Source organism: Hyperolius riggenbachi, chromosome 4 (genome assembly GCF_040937935.1).
Source record: "Hyperolius riggenbachi isolate aHypRig1 chromosome 4, aHypRig1.pri, whole genome shotgun sequence".
Taxonomy (NCBI): Eukaryota; Metazoa; Chordata; class Amphibia; order Anura; family Hyperoliidae; genus Hyperolius; species Hyperolius riggenbachi.
This window is the reverse complement of record NC_090649.1, coordinates 329,681,918-329,701,378: the sequence shown is the minus strand read 5'-3', so window position 1 is coordinate 329,701,378 and position 19,461 is coordinate 329,681,918. Positions and strand designations below refer to the sequence as shown.

The 19,461-nt window shown below is 41.7% G+C and overlaps 2 protein-coding genes across 2 annotated transcripts in view; one reads left to right on the top strand and one right to left on the bottom strand.

Annotated features, from left to right (window-relative positions):
• Nucleotides 1-14,241, top strand: part of FRMD1 (FERM domain containing 1) — a 109,414-nt gene extending 95,173 nt beyond the window's left edge. Inside the window, exons 13-14 of the mRNA XM_068231806.1 lie at nt 1,719-1,762; nt 6,524-14,241. Coding sequence (XP_068087907.1) covers nt 1,719-1,762; nt 6,524-6,811 — 332 coding nt within the window. The 3' untranslated portion in view covers nt 6,812-14,241. The remainder of the gene's footprint in view (nt 1-1,718; nt 1,763-6,523) is intronic.
• The window catches only part of KIF25 (kinesin family member 25), a 207,949-nt gene that overhangs the window by 41,011 nt on the left and 147,477 nt on the right, over nt 1-19,461 (bottom strand). The window lies entirely within an intron of this gene.

Genomic DNA, 19,461 nt, shown 5'->3' with positions numbered 1-19,461 from the left:
ACTTGTTATTTTTTTAAAATCATTGACACTGCATCTTCTAGATCACAGCTGTCAAACACAAGGCCCACGGGCCGAAAGTGCCCCTCCACAGCTTCAAATGCATATCATTGAAAGCAGTAGAACAGCTACAGTGCTTCCTGTCCAGAGGAACGCACCGGTGACAGTGTTTCTCGCAGAAACATTATCAGTTTAACCACTTAATGACAAGCTGACTTATAAAAATGTCCTGGAGCCATTCTCTTAATGGCACCAGGCTCTAGCAGGACGTTTTTATAAGTCAGACAGTGCTGCTGCCGCTGTGCGCTTTGCATGCTCCTGCGCGTGCACGTGCATTCCCGTGCACGCGAAAATAGTGCAAAAGAAAAAACCCACCCTAGAAAAAATACACCTTTATTTCCAAATACTATATTGTCACCATACTTTGTACTAGGGACATAATTAAAATCTTGTGATAACCAGAACAAATAGGCAGATAAAATGTGTGGTTTTTATGCACAGTAGCAGTGTTTATATTAAAACTATAGGGAATGAAATTGGAGAAATAGTGTATTTTTTCCTTGTTTTTCCCTTTTTCAAATGCATAGAAAATAAAGTAATTACTGAAAACCAATATCAACCCCAAAAAGTCTAATTGATGGTGAAAAAAACAAGATATAGATCATTTCATTGTGATTAGTAGTGATTAAGCTATTGGCAAATGAAAGGGAGAGCACTGAAAGGTGAAAATCGCTCTTGTCCGTTAGGGTAAAAACCCCTTTGGGGTGAAGTGGTTAAGCTGTGGCAAAGCAAGAATGCATGGGACTCACCAGCTTAATTACCATGAAGCCCCCTCTTGGGATCCAAACCCCTACATGTAGCTGGTAAACTACACCCTCCCCCAGCCACCTCAGCTTACCAGAAAGAAAGACTAAGGGGAAGTACAGACTAGCACAGGCATGGGCAAACTCCAGCTGTTACGGAACTACAAGTCCCACAATGCATTTGTCTTTATGAGTCATGACTGTGGCTCTCAGACTCCTCCAATGCATTGTGGGACTTGTAGTTCCTTAACAGCTGGAAGGCCAAGTTTGCCCATGCCTGGGCTAGCATCTTGCCTTGGGGTACACTTCATTCCTGCCAAAGCATTATTTCTGCCAAAGCAGCACTGTTACAGTTCCGCTGTGCTTGCTGTAGTTGCCCCACTTACGGTAGTTAGAAACTGTTCAATAAATGTTGAATCGTAACAATTTGGCCTGCTATTTAGACTCGTTTTTAGGTTTTGGCCCGTTGAGTGATTGAGTTTGACACCCCTGCTCTAGACTGAGGAGAAGCAACCTCCCACTTGTTATAAGTACTAATTGCAAAGGCCATTATCGGTGATGGAAGAAGAAGACATTATACTGTTAGAGTCAGCATGAGGAAAGTAAACAAATATTTATACTTGTGAGCAACCAGCCCCACCTTGTGGATAAGCTGGAGAAATAACAGTTGCTAACACAGTTGTAATTGAAGTATGATTTTATTACAGTAATAGATGTGTGCTCAAATACACTTAGAATGTGATTGTTTGCAAATCATTTTGTTTTTACACAGCATCCTAACTTAATTTTTGGAATTAGAAATGTGTTGTATCAATAAATGTATGTTTCAAGGGTGCTTGGTGTTAAAACAACCATTAGAATGTTTAATGGCATAGAACTTGATGTTTAATATTAATATATTTAATTATATGTTTTCAGCTGTGAAGTTAAGAGGAGGACAGAGTGTGGATTCATTCGATCAGGTAATTTTTTAATCTATTACAAAAGCGTATAACTTATATCGCAAAGAGACAAAATAACAGCTGCTCATTAAACTTTCAGGCAGTGCAGCGCAGGCCTAAAATAAAAGGGATGGTAAAGGGCTAGATATGTTTGTCACTTGTCAAGGAATGATGCAGTCTGTTCAGATGCAGATTAGATTGGTGGAACAACCATTGCCTCCTTACTGAGTTTCAGCATCCAACAGAACACGTGGGCACCAGTAAAATGCAAAAACGTTTTTTTTATTAGCATGTAACAGCCAAAAAGCAATGTTATACTTGTTAGATCTGGTGAGTTCACCACCTGTCAGCTGCTCCCCTGCACCGGCCAGCGCAACGCACTACTATGAATCTAGACTAAGATCTGTTGGTAAAGTAACTTATCTGTAAGGGAATCCCATAAATCGAGAGTAACAAATTACACAGTATCCCATTATATAACAGAAAACCATTATTATTATTTAGTATTTATATAGCGCCGCCCTCTTCCTCAGCGCTGTATATTGTCTTGTCACTTAACTGTCCCTGAGAGGGACTCAATCTATTTCCTGCCATAGTCATAGGTCTATGTATGTATTATGTAGTGTATGTATCGTAGTCTAGGGCCAACTTAGGGGGCAGCCAATTAAATTATATGTTTTTGGGATGTGGGAGGAAACGGGAGTGTCCGGAGGAAACCCACGCAGACACGGGGGAAACATACAAACTCTGTGCAGATAGTGCCTTGGCTGGCATTCAAACCGGGTACCCAGCGCTACAAGCCGAGTGTGCTAATCACTACACCACCATTAAGGAAATCAAGGAAAATTAAGATACTCAGTACGCACTGAGACAAAAGGGCTTATACAGCTGGGTGTGGGCATGTTCTGGGTGTGGACATAAAGAATTCTGGATAAACTTGCAGAATTCTAGGTCTACATACCTTGCATTACAGTGCGGATATAGTTTGTAAGGCGATATTTATGGCAGAGGATAATGTCTTATTCCTGTATTTCCAGCCACTTGTTTTCTTGATGCTGCCATTAACGCAAATCGCCCAAGTAAGAACGGGCCCATAGGGTTTTATAGCACTAGCGCTTTAAAAAGCGCTAGCGCTTGAGCGTTTTGCTGAAATCGCCGGCAATACGCTCTAGTGTGAATGGGGCTATAAAGCCTAGGGCAGTAATTTCTTCCTTTGTCTACAGTATGTTCAGTTTAGGGTGGACCTCGCAGCAGTTATTGGCTTTTAGCAGATGTCTCTACATTTTGTGTTAAGCCTCTTTTTTTCCATATGGAACTGTTGGGTTTTGTTTCGGTGTGAAAATAACCTACAGTATGCGCACGTTCTATTCACTAGTTTAATTCTATGTAAGACTTGTGGGATGCAGAAAGGCTTCAGAGATTTTACCCCAAGGATGTCCTTTTTTTTTTTTTTTTTTCTTTTTTGTTCATGATGCAGTACCCATTGCAAGAATCTGCTGCAATCTCAGGTACCAGGTATCCTATTTTCAGCAGGCAGATGTGGGAAGGAAGTTAACACTTGCTACTCTCTTAGCAGTGCAGACTTCAGTTCTTTTTGGTATTTATGGATAGATCTCTAGCCAGAGATCCTCTGGTAATCGGATGGGTTAGGAAAAGGTCCAGGGACAAGCAGGTACCCAACAAGATTTCTGCTCCTTTGGATCTTTACTTTGGTTCACAGGAATGGACTGGATCTTGTTTTGAACCTTTAGAGGAGGTTTTGGGGGAAAGAATCTCTTAGGGTCCGTTTCCACTTGTGCGGTGCAAATTCGTTGTGAAAACTAATTTGCGTGCGTTGTGCGAATTCTGATGGCTCTTCTGTGCTTTTTTTCCCTGCACAGAAAAACGCTCTGTTTTCCTGACAAGTGGAAACAGGCTAATTAAATTTTATTGGTTGTGCAAATCTGCATGCAGATTCGCGATAGTGGAAACTGGCCCTAACACTTACACTTACCTTCTAAACGATAATCGCTTAGACTAGGAGTGTTAGTGGCGTTTCTATCAAAGAACCATTCACAGCAGGGTTTCCAAAGACAAATGGTCCTTCCTCCCTGATCCAGCCTATTTACTTGAAATGCGTACCACATTTTATTAGGAAAGGACGTTTTTCCTTCAATTTTTTGGCTAAAATGTCAATTGGGCTATCTCAGTTATCCTGGAGGACCCATAGAGAAAAGCTTGTTACTTTCTGGAAACAGTATTTTTGACTAAAAACTACTTCAGAAAACCAGGTGGTAATCGCTGTGTAGAGAGAAAGAAGTTTCCATGCTTTTGCTCAAAGTGCTGACGTCACAAGCAAGATGGCAGCTCCCATGTAGACCTAAAACAAACTGAAGTTATGAATGGGAAACATTGTGGTAAGTATGTCTGTTTCTTTAACCACTTGAGGACCACAGTGGTAAACCCCCCCTAAAGACCAGGCTGTTATTTTCATAATTGGCCACTGCAGCTTTAAGGCCAAGCTGCAGGGCCGAACAACACCACACACAAGTGATTTCCCCCCCCCCTCCCCTTTTCTCCCCACCAACAGAGCTCTCTGTTGGTGGGTTCTAATCGCCCCGCCGTGTGACACGGCTGTCCCCAGTACAGCGCTGCTGCTGATTGCAACGCTGTACATGTAAATAGACGGTGATCACGGCGTGTAACAGTATCGCCGCTCGGAGACTGAAGATGGGGCGGAGCTTCGCCCCCCCCCCCCCCCCCCAGAAGGAGATGCGCGTGCGCACCCTGCGCGCGGTCTCCTTCAATAGCCGGCTCCAGAGCCTGACACCAATTGGCGTTAGGCGCACCTGGGGCTGCCGCCGCGGCCACGCCCATTGGCGTTAGCGGGCTTAGAGTAGTTAAGATGCAGTTAGTGGCAGATTTGTTTGAAATATGAATTAATTACAAGATTGCTTTAGGCTAGTTTCACACATGGACCCATATGCAATTAATTTTTTCTCCCGTGTTTTCTCCTGGGAGATACATTTTTATCTTCTGTTTAAAATAACTTTCCAATGCTTTGCAACTGAAAAAGTTCCAAAAAGTGCTGACAAAATTATTTTGAGTATTTTCTTGCTTTCTGGTGGCTGAAAGGGCCTTTTTATTGACAGGTTCAAAAATATCACCTAGGAGAAAACTCAGCAGAAAAAGTGAATTGCATATGGGCCATGGTGCGGTGCAGTTTGCATGCGGCAGACGAGCCTAATGCAGTGCAGCGCACCATACCATTGTTGCAGAATTGTCCCTGCGGCAGATAACGCTGAACGGCAAATCTGAATGCCAATGTGTACGCATGTGACGTCAGATGTCACTTGCCTCTGTCCCCTCAGTCACGTGCACTCTTCCATACAGTAAGTGTTTCACACTACTTTACCGGTCTGGGCATGTACGGCTACCGCAATATTCTAGAGCAATTCAAATTTGGATCATACAGCACTTGGATACACACCTAAAAAGCTTAAAGGGGAACTTCAGCCTAAACCGACATACTGTCATTAAGTTACATTCGTTATGTTCATTTAAAATAGATAGGTAATATAATCTCTTACCCACCCTGTTTTAAAAGAACAGGCAAATGTTTTTTATTTCATGGGGGCACCATCTTTTTGGTTGAAAGGAGGTGACAGGGAGCATTAGACACAGTTCCAACTGTCCTGTGTCCTGATTGTCCCTCCCCGCTGCGTGCGCGCTAGGCTTCAGATCTCAAATTCAAAATAAAAAAAACAAAAACAAATTTGTGACAAAACAGCAGAAGTAGAACAATAACATCAGAAATCCAATCATGCTTTGCACAGCATCAGGGGAATAATGCCCGGGCAGTTTTCTTCTGTACAGCTAAAATTGAGGCTTGGGTAAGAAAAACAAAGTTCTGATGCTGTAAAACTGTTAAAATCTACTCAGCAGCACTAAAAAGGCCTGGTGTTTCTTTTAGTCTGGAGGTTCACTTTAAATAAGCCCAAAAGCCAGTGCAATGACCATAAACAGCTGTCAGTCTAATCACAAAAAGAATTGCGGGTGAAGGCGAGGGGAGCCTATGTAATGCCCCAAAGTCGCATATGCTGCTGTGATCGTAGCATTATTGGAAGGTGAGTCGCACTCCTTTGGGTGACTGATTTATGTGTTGTAGGAATCACTGCTGACAACTGTATTGAACAGTCTAGAACAATTGTTGTGGTGCCATTGACTGCAATGCAATGATACATGATCAGTACCACTCAACGCACTGCGGCCTCTGCGTCGATCTAAGCACTTGCGTCACACCGGGGGTACTGTGGCCACAGCGGCGGGGGAGAGTACAGCGAATCCCTTGTGTGAAAGGTGCCTGAAATGTGTTATCTTATAAAAAGAAGAGGGCAACAAGACCACTACTTTGACGTGGCATATGATGTTTTTTTAAGACCATAACTGGGAACTGTTGTTTTTTTTTCTTTTTTTGTTTCTATTAATACGTTAGAAATGGCTTTCAATGGGATCCTCTATCGTCAAAGTTGAGCATTGAAGAATATTTTTTATGAACAGCTGTAAATTATTGATTCAATACACACTTTCCAGTTGCTATGAAATGATTGTGTTTTCTATTTTCATTTTTCCCCACCCTGGTTAAATAACATTTTTCACGTGTTGTACTTGTGGTGTTTTTGTTCATAGATAATTCAAAAATATGTTGTTTCATATAACAGTTGTTTAAAATTTCATATTTTCATATAGCCTGTAGACATTTAGAAAGTTTTAACACTATTTTTTTTTTTTATATATATATAGGTAAAAGTCATAAAATCCAGAAACTCAACCGATCGCTACAGTCAAAGCTTGGATGATTTGCGGATTTACCAGCAGACTCATCCTCCTTTAGCTGCCTCCACAATTACATCTGACTCTTCACAAAGTTACACATTTGGCTGTGCATTTGAGGAGAAGTTGGTGGATTATGGCTGTACATATCCAATATCAGACTGCAAGTTCAAGTCAGCCCTGCACGGAAAGCGGTCCATGAATTGTTTATCGTTGGATCTGCTGGGAGAGGATCAACATCTTGAGTTTATACTGTAGACGGTTTCATCTCTGAAGAGCTGAGGGGCTCCTGGCAGCAATCGGCACATTTTATAAGCCATACTGTAATCTCTACAATGCTAGCAGACTTTTGTTTCATGACGTTATAGCTAGTTGGCTGGGTCATTTTTGTATATGCTGATCTTTTTAAAGGGTTGTTAAATATTATGACCACAGAGATAATTGTTCTGTACAGTGTTAAATTGTGGTATAAAAAGTACTCAACTCTCCTGGATTTTTCCTATTTTGCTAATTCGTACATTTCTGATTTCCATACAAATTTAGAATGTTTACTAGAAAAGACAATCTGTGTAAAGATAGCACTCACTCATTTCACTTACCTGGGGCTTCTCCCAGCCCCATGCAGCCATCCTGTGCCCTCGTAGTCACTCACTGCTGCTCCAGTCCCCTACTGCCAGCTAGTTTCGTTTTTGCCAACCTCGAGGTTGGCGGGGCCGCATTGCGTTCATTTTTACGCATTCCCACTGGTGCAGCAATATTAACACATACATTTTTTAGCGTTAGCGGTGCAACGCTAACAGTTTTAACCATGTCAGTGCCTGTGTGCTTTTACATTGATTTTTACACGAAAACATGCAAATTCGCATGGAAAATTTGCATAGCGAAAACGCAGGCAAATTTCCTATTGAATGCATTACATGCAAATTGCACACTAGCCTTGCAGTGTGCAAATTCTGATGGCTCTGCTGTGCAGATTTTTTTCTGCATAGTCCACCGCACAGAATTTCCTGACAAGTGGAAACAGGCCCATTGGCTATGCGAATCTGCATGCAGAAAACGCATGCAGATTCGCTCTAACGCTACTGCATACTATGAGGTGAACACAGTGAAGAAGACATGTTAGATTAGGACTATACATTTCACTTTGCTCCACATCCTTTCCACAACAGTAAAAATGTATGAAAAATGGGTATTATTAGGGTATAAAATGAGTTGATGATAGCATCCCCCTGTGCTCCCAGGAAATGGTTCAGTCGCACAAAGGGGATGCCTTTGTAAGCTGTGTGAGAAGAGGATGATTAGAAAGCAGAAAGGGAATAAATAAATTTCTCCTAGCACTAGCATTTTTATTATTCTCTCTGTGATTGGCTACATATAACTCAGTTGTTAATAGACCGCTCAGTTACTTGCAGTGCGTGCGAGCAATCATGACAGCAGCATGTGGAACTGGTGTAGTTAAATCTACGCCATGTCAGGATTAAACATCTATAAGACATAGATTTATCAACATAGATTTATCTACACACAGTCCCATGCAGTTACACGCTTATTTACTTTTTTGGAGGAGAAGTTCACTAGTATCCTTAGAACCCTTTTAAAACATAACTTCCTTCTTGCCTCCAGTAAACCATTGAACCATATTTAAATAAGTAAAATTAGACTAGATCCATGCCCAGATGTATTGTTGGCAGTCCTACAGAATGTAAACCTTCTTAAAACATACCTGAGCTGACATGTGACATGATGGGGTAAACATGGGTACCTTCAGTACTAGTCCACTAATAATTTGTCTGGAGTCTGAAGAGAATTCCTTCCCGACTCCAGATGGCAATCCGATAAACTCCCTGGATAAACACAACTGGGAATTACCTAGTAATTGTAGCCTTGGATGTCTTTCAACGCAAGGAAAGCATCTAAAGGTGCGTACACACGTACTACAAAAGGCAACGACAGGTCCAGCGGACCCATCGTTGCCTTTTGTAGTGTGTTTGTACGCACCTTTTATGCTGGGAATACGCGGCTCGATTCTGAGACATGTTTTCTCGCTTGCCCAATTGTTTTCACGCTCTATTCTGCATGGAGGACAATGGAAAAAAATAAGAAAAATGAGTGGAAGATAAGAGAATCACCTGCAGAATCGAGCGCGGAAAACGATCGGGCGCGGAATTGAGCTGCAAAATCGAGCCGTGTATGCCCAGCATTAGCCCCCTTTAAATGCAGATTTAGAATTTGCCATAACTACTTCCTGTCATAATACATTCCACATTTTGATCAATCTTACTGTAAATAACCCTTTCCTAAATAAATGGCTAAAACTTTTTTTTTTCCTCCATGTGCAGATCATGTCCCTAATCCAGTGATGGCTAACCTTGGCACTCCAGCTGTGCCAAAACTACAAATCCCATCATGCCTCTGCCTCCCCGAGTTACACTTAGAGTGGTCAGAGTATTGCAATGCCTCATGAGACTTGTAGTTCCACCACAGCTGGAGTGCCAAGGTTAGCCATCACTGCCCTAGTCCTTCGCACAAGCCTAGGAACAGAAAGCTAATCTGCCAAGCTTTTATATTACCCTCTGATGTGTTACATGCTAATTAGATCTCCTCTAAGGCATCTTTTCTCCAGACTAAATAAGCCCAGTGTATTTAACTTTTACTAGTAAATGAGACCTTCCATCCTCTAATAAATCTTGTTGCTCATTTCTGCACCTGCTCTAAATCCTTCCTGTAATGCGGTGCCCAGAACTGAATTCCATATTCGAGATGTGGCCTTACTAGAAAGTTAAACGGGCAGGATTATGATAGCATCCCAAGTTTTATTTCCCTTTTAATCCATCCCAAAATTGTATTTACATTAACTGCAGCAGTTTGGCATTGAATATGACTACTTAACGTGTTGTCGGTGAGTGGTCCTAAGTCCTTCTCTTAGTTTGATGTCCCCATCTGTATCCTGTTTATTTTGTATGGTGTTAGACCGTTGGTGCAATCAAAATGCATGACTTTACATTTTTCAACATTGACTTTCATCTGCTATTTATGTGCCATTATATAGCCATCCTATACAGATCCTTCTGTAATATGTTACTGTCTTCTTGAGAGTTAATAGTTCTACACAATTTTGTATCATCTGCAAAAATAGCAACATTACTTTCTATTTCATCTACTATGTCATTAATAAATATATTGAAGGGTACTGGACCCAGTACTGACCCCTGTGGGACCCAACTGTTAACAGTCACCCATTTTGAATAGGATCCATTGACCACAACTTGTTGCTTTCTGTGTATTAGCCAGTTCCTTATCCATGCACACAGATAGTCCTTGCAACCTCAACTTTTGCACCAGACCAATGTGGGGAACAGTATCGAAGGCCTTTGCAAAGTCCAAGTATATCGCATCTACAGCATTCCCATTATCTACACCGGCATTCTCAATCTCATAAAAGCTGAACATATTAGTCAAACAAAACCTGTCCTTCGTAAACTCATGCTGATAAAAAGGGGTTTATCTATAACTGAACTTAACCACTTGCCGACCGCGCGTCGGCAAAGTGGCAGCTGCAGGACCGGCGACGCAGGGGGGCTCCGTGAATAGCCTGCGGGCCGCCGATCGCGGCTCGCAGGCTAAATGTAAACACAAGCGGAAATAATCCGCTTTGTTTACATTGTACGGCGCTGCTGCGCAGCAGCGCCGTAAGGCAGATCGGCAATCAGCGGCCGGGGATCGCCGCCATGTGACAGGGGACAGCCTGTCACTGGCTGCACAGGACGGATAGCGTCCTGTGCAGCCCAGATCGCCAGGGGGAACAGGGAGGAGAGGGAGGGGGGAATCCCACCGCGGAGGGGGGGCTTTGAGGTGCCCCCCCCCCCGCAACACCCATCAGGCAGGAGCGATCAGACCCCCCAGCACATCATCCCCCACTAAAAAAAGGGGGGCGATCTGGTCGCTCTGCCTGCACCCTGATTTGTGCTGGGGGCTGCAGAGCCCACCCAGCACAGATTAGCTAAAACAGCGCTGGTCCTTAAGGGGGGTAAAGGGTGGGTCCTCAAGTGGTTAATACCCTTATCACCCTGGGGTGTGTGCTATCTGCGCTAGGTACCTTATGAGTCTTGATTTTATTTAGTCTTGCCTTCACTCCTGCATTTAAGTGGACCTGAGTGCTTGCACAAGACAGATGGAAAACATAGAGAAATGTACCCTGTATGTATTTAGGTTTCAATTGTTAGTTTCTTATTGGGTTTTTTTAAATAGTACAGCCAATATAGGCAGTATACAAATATCACAATAAACATTTAGATTGGTAATTAAACATTAATAACAGCTATTATGATTAATTATATGGATTGGTCACACTAATGATAGTACAATAAGAACACAATTGGATGTACATTCACAATAAAACCATCCCTGTATGTATTTAGAGAGTTAACCCTGTCTAATCCCCCCTCATTTATCAGAAGTGTAATTTGATCTCACAACTCAAATTACAGAGCAGCTAATTTGTAAACACAGGATGTTAACCCTATGTCTGATTGAAAGCAGGAAGTAGACACACTGCAGATGTATTGCAGGATTTGTATCAGTTGTTTTCTTTAAAGGTTGAGTTCAGGTCCGCTTTTAGTATTTATATTGAACTTGGAAGATTGAGACCCTACCACATCTGTAATTTGCAGCAATGATGTTTCCCTTGTGAAGATGGAAGCAAAGCACAAAGCAAGCATTCAATAGCTTTGCAGCTGGGCCAGCGCCTGCGTAGTGAAGCCTGACTCTAGCGACCCAGGAGAGGCTGCCAGGGGGTGTTTAGGTAAGAAAGGAGGGGGGCCGAGGAGACCAGGGGGAGTAGCGGCCATCAGGCTAGTAGGTCCCCATACATTTCTGCTCCCACCACTTCTAATGGTTTTGGCTCTGGTATTGTTTCACTTTACCCTCTTCTCACACTAACCCTTCCTCCCCACCCTGCCATTATCAGTGCTGCCTTCTGCCTCCAATATCTGCAGCGCGTATAACCGCTATGTAGCTACAGCTCGAATTACACAGTGGCCACAATTAACTTTGTGGTCTATCCATTTTATTAAACAGCTGATGGTGCCCAAATTACCTGCTTCATTACTATATAATATTGCTACTACACATAGACTTATGTATGGAGTTTATTTTTAGTTCAGGATTGCTTTAACTAGAACTTTTTTTGGCAAGGTTAAGTACCTAAAAGCTTTTCATAAGCAGCACACCACGCAATAATCAAAAGGAATACTGTAATGTATCAGTCATAAACAGAGATGATCAATGAAATTCTAATATTATGAGCTTCAATGAAAGTAGAATGGAGCATGGAACCGAGGCAAACAAATGCATAAGATGCACAACTTACTTGGTGCAGTTGCAAACTCTGAAATTCAGTATCTTATTCATACTCTGTAGTCAGGAATACATTAAAAGAAATCCTAAATCCCAGAGATGCCACTGTACAAACATAGAAGCATTAACTCCAGGTATCCAAGTAGAGGAAACTTTGCAGATGGGTAAATGTGTCTTGTCCTATCAAAAGTAATACCAGAGAGCATAGAAAAAATGTCCAGGAAGTCATGGAACAACCTAACCAGGAACAAGAACCCGCAAGCCTTTTAGCAGAGTTAATTAAGAGTGAGCCAAAAATTCTCATAACCATGCCAAAGTCTAATATCCCATTGCCTGAAACATTTGATAGAGTTGTTGTTGCAAAAGCTGGCACAACAAGTATTACATTTAGTGCACAATTACATTTTCACATGGATGTCTGTAAACTTCCTTCTTTGAGGAGTCCAATGAACCTTTAGGAACTATTTAATCTGTTTACTCTTTGAACTTCTAAATTTGTTGTGAGATCAGAAATCATTAACTGTTAAAAAATAAAAATCGAGCAATTTAGGGAGGGGCAATTACTTTTTCTATCACCACTAGATCTATGCAATCGTACAAACTGCTGTAGAACTGTGAGATCATTATTGACATTATGATTCGCCATGACTAAACATGCAGGTACTTGTCGATTTTTCCCAGAAGATTTTATCATCTTCGAATCTGCCAGAAATCAATGGCACGACACGGCTGCTCAGCCACTATTTCAATTGGAAATCGATCAAAACTCAGTTAGAACCATCTCGCTTTAAAGGTGGCGGACCCCTCATCTAAATTTTGGTCCACCAGGGCCCGTGCAGGGTGTTGGCAGTTGAGTTTTCACTCACCTGTCCACCGATGCACTCATTTCTGTGTCCTCCATCCCCACCGGGGCCCTCTAGCCCGTGACAAGGAAGCATGTACGTTACATGATTCTGCCTGGTCATGGGTTACAGGCACCAGGTGGGATGGAGGACACAGAAGTAGCGGATAGGTGAGTGCATGCTCCACTGGCAATGCTCACCATGGGCCCTGGGAGGATCACATTTAGATGAGAGGAGACCTGGGTGCCCGACACTTGCAACTTCATACATTTTTACAAGATTTCAAGGTGAAGTCTATTCAAAATCTATTAGCATTTAGCAGTGTGTGGCAGTAATAGATCCTTATTTGACAATATTTTAATCAGATAGGAATCTCCTGGGCATCTGGCAGTGTAGGGCAACCTTAAATCTGTGTCATACTTTAATGTATCATCACACAAGCTAGATCTTGTGATGTGCGTAATAACCGTACCCTCTGAGGTTTGGTCAAATTACAGCTATGCCTTGTGACATGTGACGGCTGTAACTGAAGCATAGCATAGCAGGTATAATTACACCTAACTAAATACATGCTTGCCTATTATTATTTCTGCAGGTGCTATTTCAGTAATTTCAGCATATATTATGCAGTAGTAAAAATGTTTTATTGAAACTGTAGTAAAGAAAAAGTAGTTAGTGTTAGTGGAGATGTAGTCACTGTCCATCCAAAAATCTAAATTTTCTTACGTATTTGAATGCATTTGCATTGAAACCACTGTACAAAATGTCACTGTTTTTCTGTATCAGTGGTTTGGTGTCAGGTTACATTATGCTATTGTAGTTTCTCTGTAACACACACAAAATCAAACATTAGCCACATCAAAAGTGCAGTTATTGGTAACACGTGGCCATGATTGTCCCAGCCAGCCCCATTCCAAACAGTAGATGCAGAACACCTCAATCCAGGTTACTGAACTGCCACCCTGCAGTTTCCTGTGGGAGAGGGTGTGGCTTGGAAAGGACTGTCTAGCTTCAGAATACAGGGGATATAGATGACTACTGTTTTACATTTGATAATGTTTGCACTAGTTTTCTTTGGCTGTTGGAGTGTGGGGTGGAGTGTATAAGATGCAATCCTGATTTATACCTCCTAGTAATGGCAGCAACAGCTGAGCACAGCTAGGAACATAAATTCAGGTATCTGCATTCTGGAAAGTAGCTGTTTAGTGATGTACTACAAATGAAATGCTGATTTTGGGTGGCCGTGGCCTTTTTGAATGTTTTAAGACAGCTATGTGTTGAAGAGCAAAGCATATGCTGCTTTAGACCATTTTTTTTATGAAAATAAAACTCCTGTTTAGGTAGCATTGAGCAAGGTCACTGCTTACTGAATCCTATTTCTGTATTCCTGTTTATCGTGCACATGTGCAGCTATGTAACGTGCATTGCAAGTGCCTCGGAAATGTGTTTAAGCTACTGTAAATGCTATAATTAAATATTTTATTTAAAGAATTTTCTGTGACAATAGGTTGAGTTTACTACATATTTAAAAAATGTTTTAGTGGATTAGGATCAGAATAATATTTACAGTATTCCCTTTTACATTTTGTTTTGCATCTGAAAAGTTGGCTGCAAACATAGTTAATGTTCCCTAATCTGTGCCTAATCAGCTTTCTGCCTGGGTCCAGAAGGATTAAGCTAGACACATATGGCACGATAATGAAATTAAATACAGATAATGTTCTTAAAGCACTTTTCACCTGCTAGACTTCAAGTGTGTATGATAAGATGAGGAAAACTGTGGCCACTTACAGATACAGATACCTTACTATCTACTAACCGTGTTTAGATCTGTTTCTTATGCTGGGAATGCACCATACGTTTTTTCAGCAGATAGATGGTTCGATAGATAATTTCTGACATGTCCAACCTTATTTTCAATCGTTTTTCTGATCGATTTCTCATAGGAGTGAATAAAAATTGATAAGAAAATCAATTGGAAAAAAACGATCGGAAAATCGATTGAAAATAATATCTGACAGTAAATCGACTGAAATCTCATTGTGTATTCCTAGCATTAGGGAGGAAACCAAGTAGCCCACAAATATTTATGTTTCTGGAATGAAATTTGAGTGCTTGTAGGAAACCCACGTAGATATGGTACGAATACCACGTAAATATGATAAGGATATGCAGACTCCACACAGATAGCTATGGAATTGAACACAGAAATAGTAACTCTATGCAACCCATTGTGGATCGTGCTCAGGCTTTGACCAGATTTCAGCACCTGCTGCTATGCACAGTTTGCCATCTGTTAGGTCAGGTGCTACTTGTTGATGGGGATGATCAGAACGTTGGAATTCAGAGTTCTGCCTGGTAAGACTAAGAGTTTAATAGAATTCTGTCATTTTACATTTGTCAGTGGCACAGAGTTTTGCAATTAATTGCAAGCTTATTGGTATAGTTTTCTCTTCCTACATTTTCATATGTCGATGGTATATCACCCTGGGTAAGCTAACTTTTTTACATGCAAATTTTATGCTAACAGTGCGTGTGTGTTTGTGTTGAGGGGGTGGCGGGTGTTGGCCTATCCGCAGTGATATAAGATACTTTTTTCTTCTTTCACCTTTTCTTCTGTCTTTCTACTTTTTTGTGGAAAGTTAACTGAAGAGGTGCTCCACGTCAGACTATGGTTGCACTGCCGCAAAACTCCCTGCCAGGCTCCCTCCTGACACCTCTGTTGCACTATGTAATAGTTACCAAGCAAGGGAACTCCCCATTAGTCCTTTGAATGGACCAATGAGCATCCTCCTCCTTTTTATTATTTATATAGTGCCGATATCTTCCGCAGTGCTTTTACAGAGTATAATACTGTAGTCTTGTCCCTACCTGTTCCTTTAGAAGAGGTCATAATCTAATCCCTAAAAGAGCCACAAATGGTTACAGCAGACTTTTTTGCAACCATATTGTTGGCCTGATTCAACAACAAAAACATGTTTTCTTCCACGTCCTAGAAACATACAAATAAAATAATTGGCTTCTACCTAAAATTGGCCCTAGACTACGTTGGACATACAGTATTGACTTATGGTAGGAATTAGATTGTGAGCCCATCTGAGGGACAATTAGTGACAAGATTATATACTCAGTAAAGCACTGCAGAAGATGTTGGCACTATATAAATAATATATAATCTATGTAGTTGGAAGAACAACTTTTAATCAACCTTTAAATAGTTATACATTACCATTATGCAATACGTTGCAATAATTGCCTCTTGAAATTCTCTTCATATGGCAGCAATTAAAACCTGTCAGATTTTTTTCAACTTGTTCCTTAGTTCACACACCTAGCAAAGTTTTCAGTTATGTTAGGCTTTGCACTAATGTCAAATTATTTGGACTCAAACCACTAGGTGGTGCTCCAACATCACAAATTAGTTTAACATGGTTCAAAGTTTTAGTAACAAAATCAAAGTTTACTACTTATGGAAAATAATGCCTCACTGGTAGACAGGTTATTATATTCCACCATACACATAGTGATGTTATTGATAATTATTGGTATTATTGTTATTGATTAATATAACACCAGTATAGCAAAGATATAGTGGAGCACTCCCCTTTAAACGATGCGATGTGCCTCGGTTAAGCCAGCCACACTCTGGCTTGCAACTGATTTCCAATAGATTAAACCGGCACCATCTGGTAAGTATAAGCTCTTTTATTTTCAGAAGGCAGCTATTACAGAGACGTTTCAGGGCAGCTGCCCCTTTATCAAGCTAAGCTGTCTGCAGTATAACACACTCAGACATACACAGCACTTTTATACACAGCATGTTGGCAAATCCACCAATAAAATGCATACACATGTTATGTCCAATCATATGGTCCGTCCTCAGAGCGGACCTGATGGGGAACTCTTCTGGTTGATCCCAATAGGTACGTTTAAATATGTATACACCCTCCTCTCACACTCACCATCAAAACGGGCAGCAAGGGACAGCCTCTGTGTCCAGGAACGTCTTGCTGCGCCTCCCGCCAGACCGGCGGACCTGATGGGGAACCTGCAAGCATGAGGTGTGCGGAGGCAGCATCACACATCCCCGCCCACGTATCCTGGGCAACGGCAAACACAGGCGGCGAGAATATCGCCGCTCTGTGTTGCTGATGTAATGGGGCGTGTCCCTGTACAACATGCTGTGTATAAAAGTGCTGTGTATGTCCGAGTGTGTTATACTGCAGACAGCTTAGCTTGATAAAGGGGCGGCTGCCCTGAAACGTCGCTGTAATAGCTGCCTTCTGAAAATAAAAGAGCTTATACTTACCAGATGGTGCCGGTTTCATCTATTGGAAATCAGTTGCAAGCCAGAGTGTGGCTGGCTTAACCGAGGCACATCGCATCGTTTAAAGGGGGAGTGCTCCACTATATCTTTGCAATTTGTGTTGTACTACACGGTTGTGAGTGCACCCTCGTTGAAGACAGCATGGAGGACGTTGATGTGGATACACCCACATTCTCCTACACTCCTGAGGAGACTTCCAGGATCATGGCTCAAGTTTCTACAGATGTGTACTTTCTGACAGCAGCCGATGAGAAAAATATCCGCAAAAATATTATCAAAGTGGCCAAATTATATACAACATTGGAACTCCATGCCAAGGCAGAATATCATCGAGTAAAACGTATACCTCGGGGTATGCGGTCCAATGTTGCACCAATTATGTTTCCAGCCGACAAGCCATTCTGTCACAAATGGTCTCTTATCTGGAATAAAGCATCCTTCAATGCCATGACGCTCACTATAGAAAAGATTCAAGATGAACTCCCAAAATTGACAGTACAACGCATTGCGCTGAAAGATAAACTTAAAACGTTGATATCTGGGGAGGCATATGAACAATTTTCTTCGGAATTGATGACAATGATAGATGCTCATCAGGCACATATTGAGGCCATCAAACGAGAGAAATGTTTGCGTGATGAGAACGACTATAACCTAGGCTATGTATATTCATGGCAAAGGCCTGCATATAAACCAAGACCACCACGTCGACCGAAACAGGGTGGTCCAATAGAGAGGAAGCTACGAGAGGATCGAGATTCGTCCGATGTTTATACCAGCTCCTCTCAGGAGGGTTTTTCAGACATAACAGCAAGTCAGGAAGGACGAGGAGGGGGGGCAGAAAGAGGAGAGGAAGGAGGAGGCATCAGAGATCGCCTGAGATCCCGACAACCGAGGCAATCCAAAAAATGACTGTTGTTAGCATCTCTTCTGTTGTCCTGACCCCACCTCAGTTATCAGCACTAAATTATGGTTTGTCCTTTTCACCAACTAATTTTCCAGATCCATTAGAATTGGACATCGAACTACAACGCTTCTTCTGTGCAATTAAGCTAAAATACTTCTTTTCAGTACCTCGACCATTCAATCCTGGACAATCGGTGGACTCTGATTCTAAAGTTTTGACATTGAAAGACACAGATTTACGCAATAAAAGCAGATTTCAGCCAACATCATGTCAAATAATTGATATATACATTAAGAAAGTTCAAGAGGAAATCGATGTACTGATTAGGAAATCTAACATGATAGGATGGAAAACAAGACCCAATATCAGTAGAGCTGTAAGAGATGACATTAAAGAACTATCATCCAATTTAGCTATTACCATTAAACCCGCCGATAAAGGCGGGGCGGTAGTGGTCATGGACACCATTATGTATGAGATCTTGCGACAACTGGCGGATAATACAACATACTTACCAATACCATCTGATCCTGTGTTGGATATTCAGGCCAGGATAGAGGATATTATATCGGAGGCCAGGACTGCCAATTTAATTGATGAAAAGCTTGCTCAGTTTTTGGTGCAGATGCACCCTATGACACCAGTTATTTACATGTGCCCTAAAATGCATAAAAGCCTAAGTAATCCACCAGGTCGACCAATAGTGGCAGGGATAGATTCTGTCCTCGCCCCTATAGCCAAATATCTTGATCACATTCTTAGGCCATATGTGGTATCTCTTAAATCGTATTTGAAAGACACTTAAATGTTTCTTAATATTTTGCAGAATATGTCTTTGGTAGCCGATGATTGCATTCTTGTTACTATGGATGTGGAGAGCTTGTACACCTCCATCCCACACATTGGTGGGATGGAGGCAGTACAATACATGTTGGAGACGGCATCAGATATGTCTCCACAACAAATTAATTTCATCTGTAGGCTGTTAGAAACTGTATTGAAATGTAAGTATTTCAGATTTGAGGAACTATTCTATATGCAAGTCCGAGGCACAGCTATGGGGTCGAATGTGGCGCCGTCCTACGCAACTATCTATATGGGAGTGTATGAGGAGATGTTCGTTTATTCGGACCCCTCTTTCCAGAAATACGCAATACAATGGTTTTGTTACATTGATGATATATTTTGCGTGTGGGAGGGGCCGCATTCGACCCTACTTGAGTTTGTGGATACACTGATGTCTAAATGTGCTGATATCAAATTGACATTACATACCTCAACAGAGCAGGTTAATTTTCTGGATACAATGGTTAGGAAACAGGATGGCAGACTGGTCAATGATCTCTTTCCCAAGCCCACGGATGTAAACTCCCTGTTGCATTTTGGGAGTTTTCATCCATGGGCTACTAGGAGGTCTGTTCCAGTGGGACAATTTCAGAGAGTGCAGAGGATAGTTGAGAATGAGGAAGTCAGGACA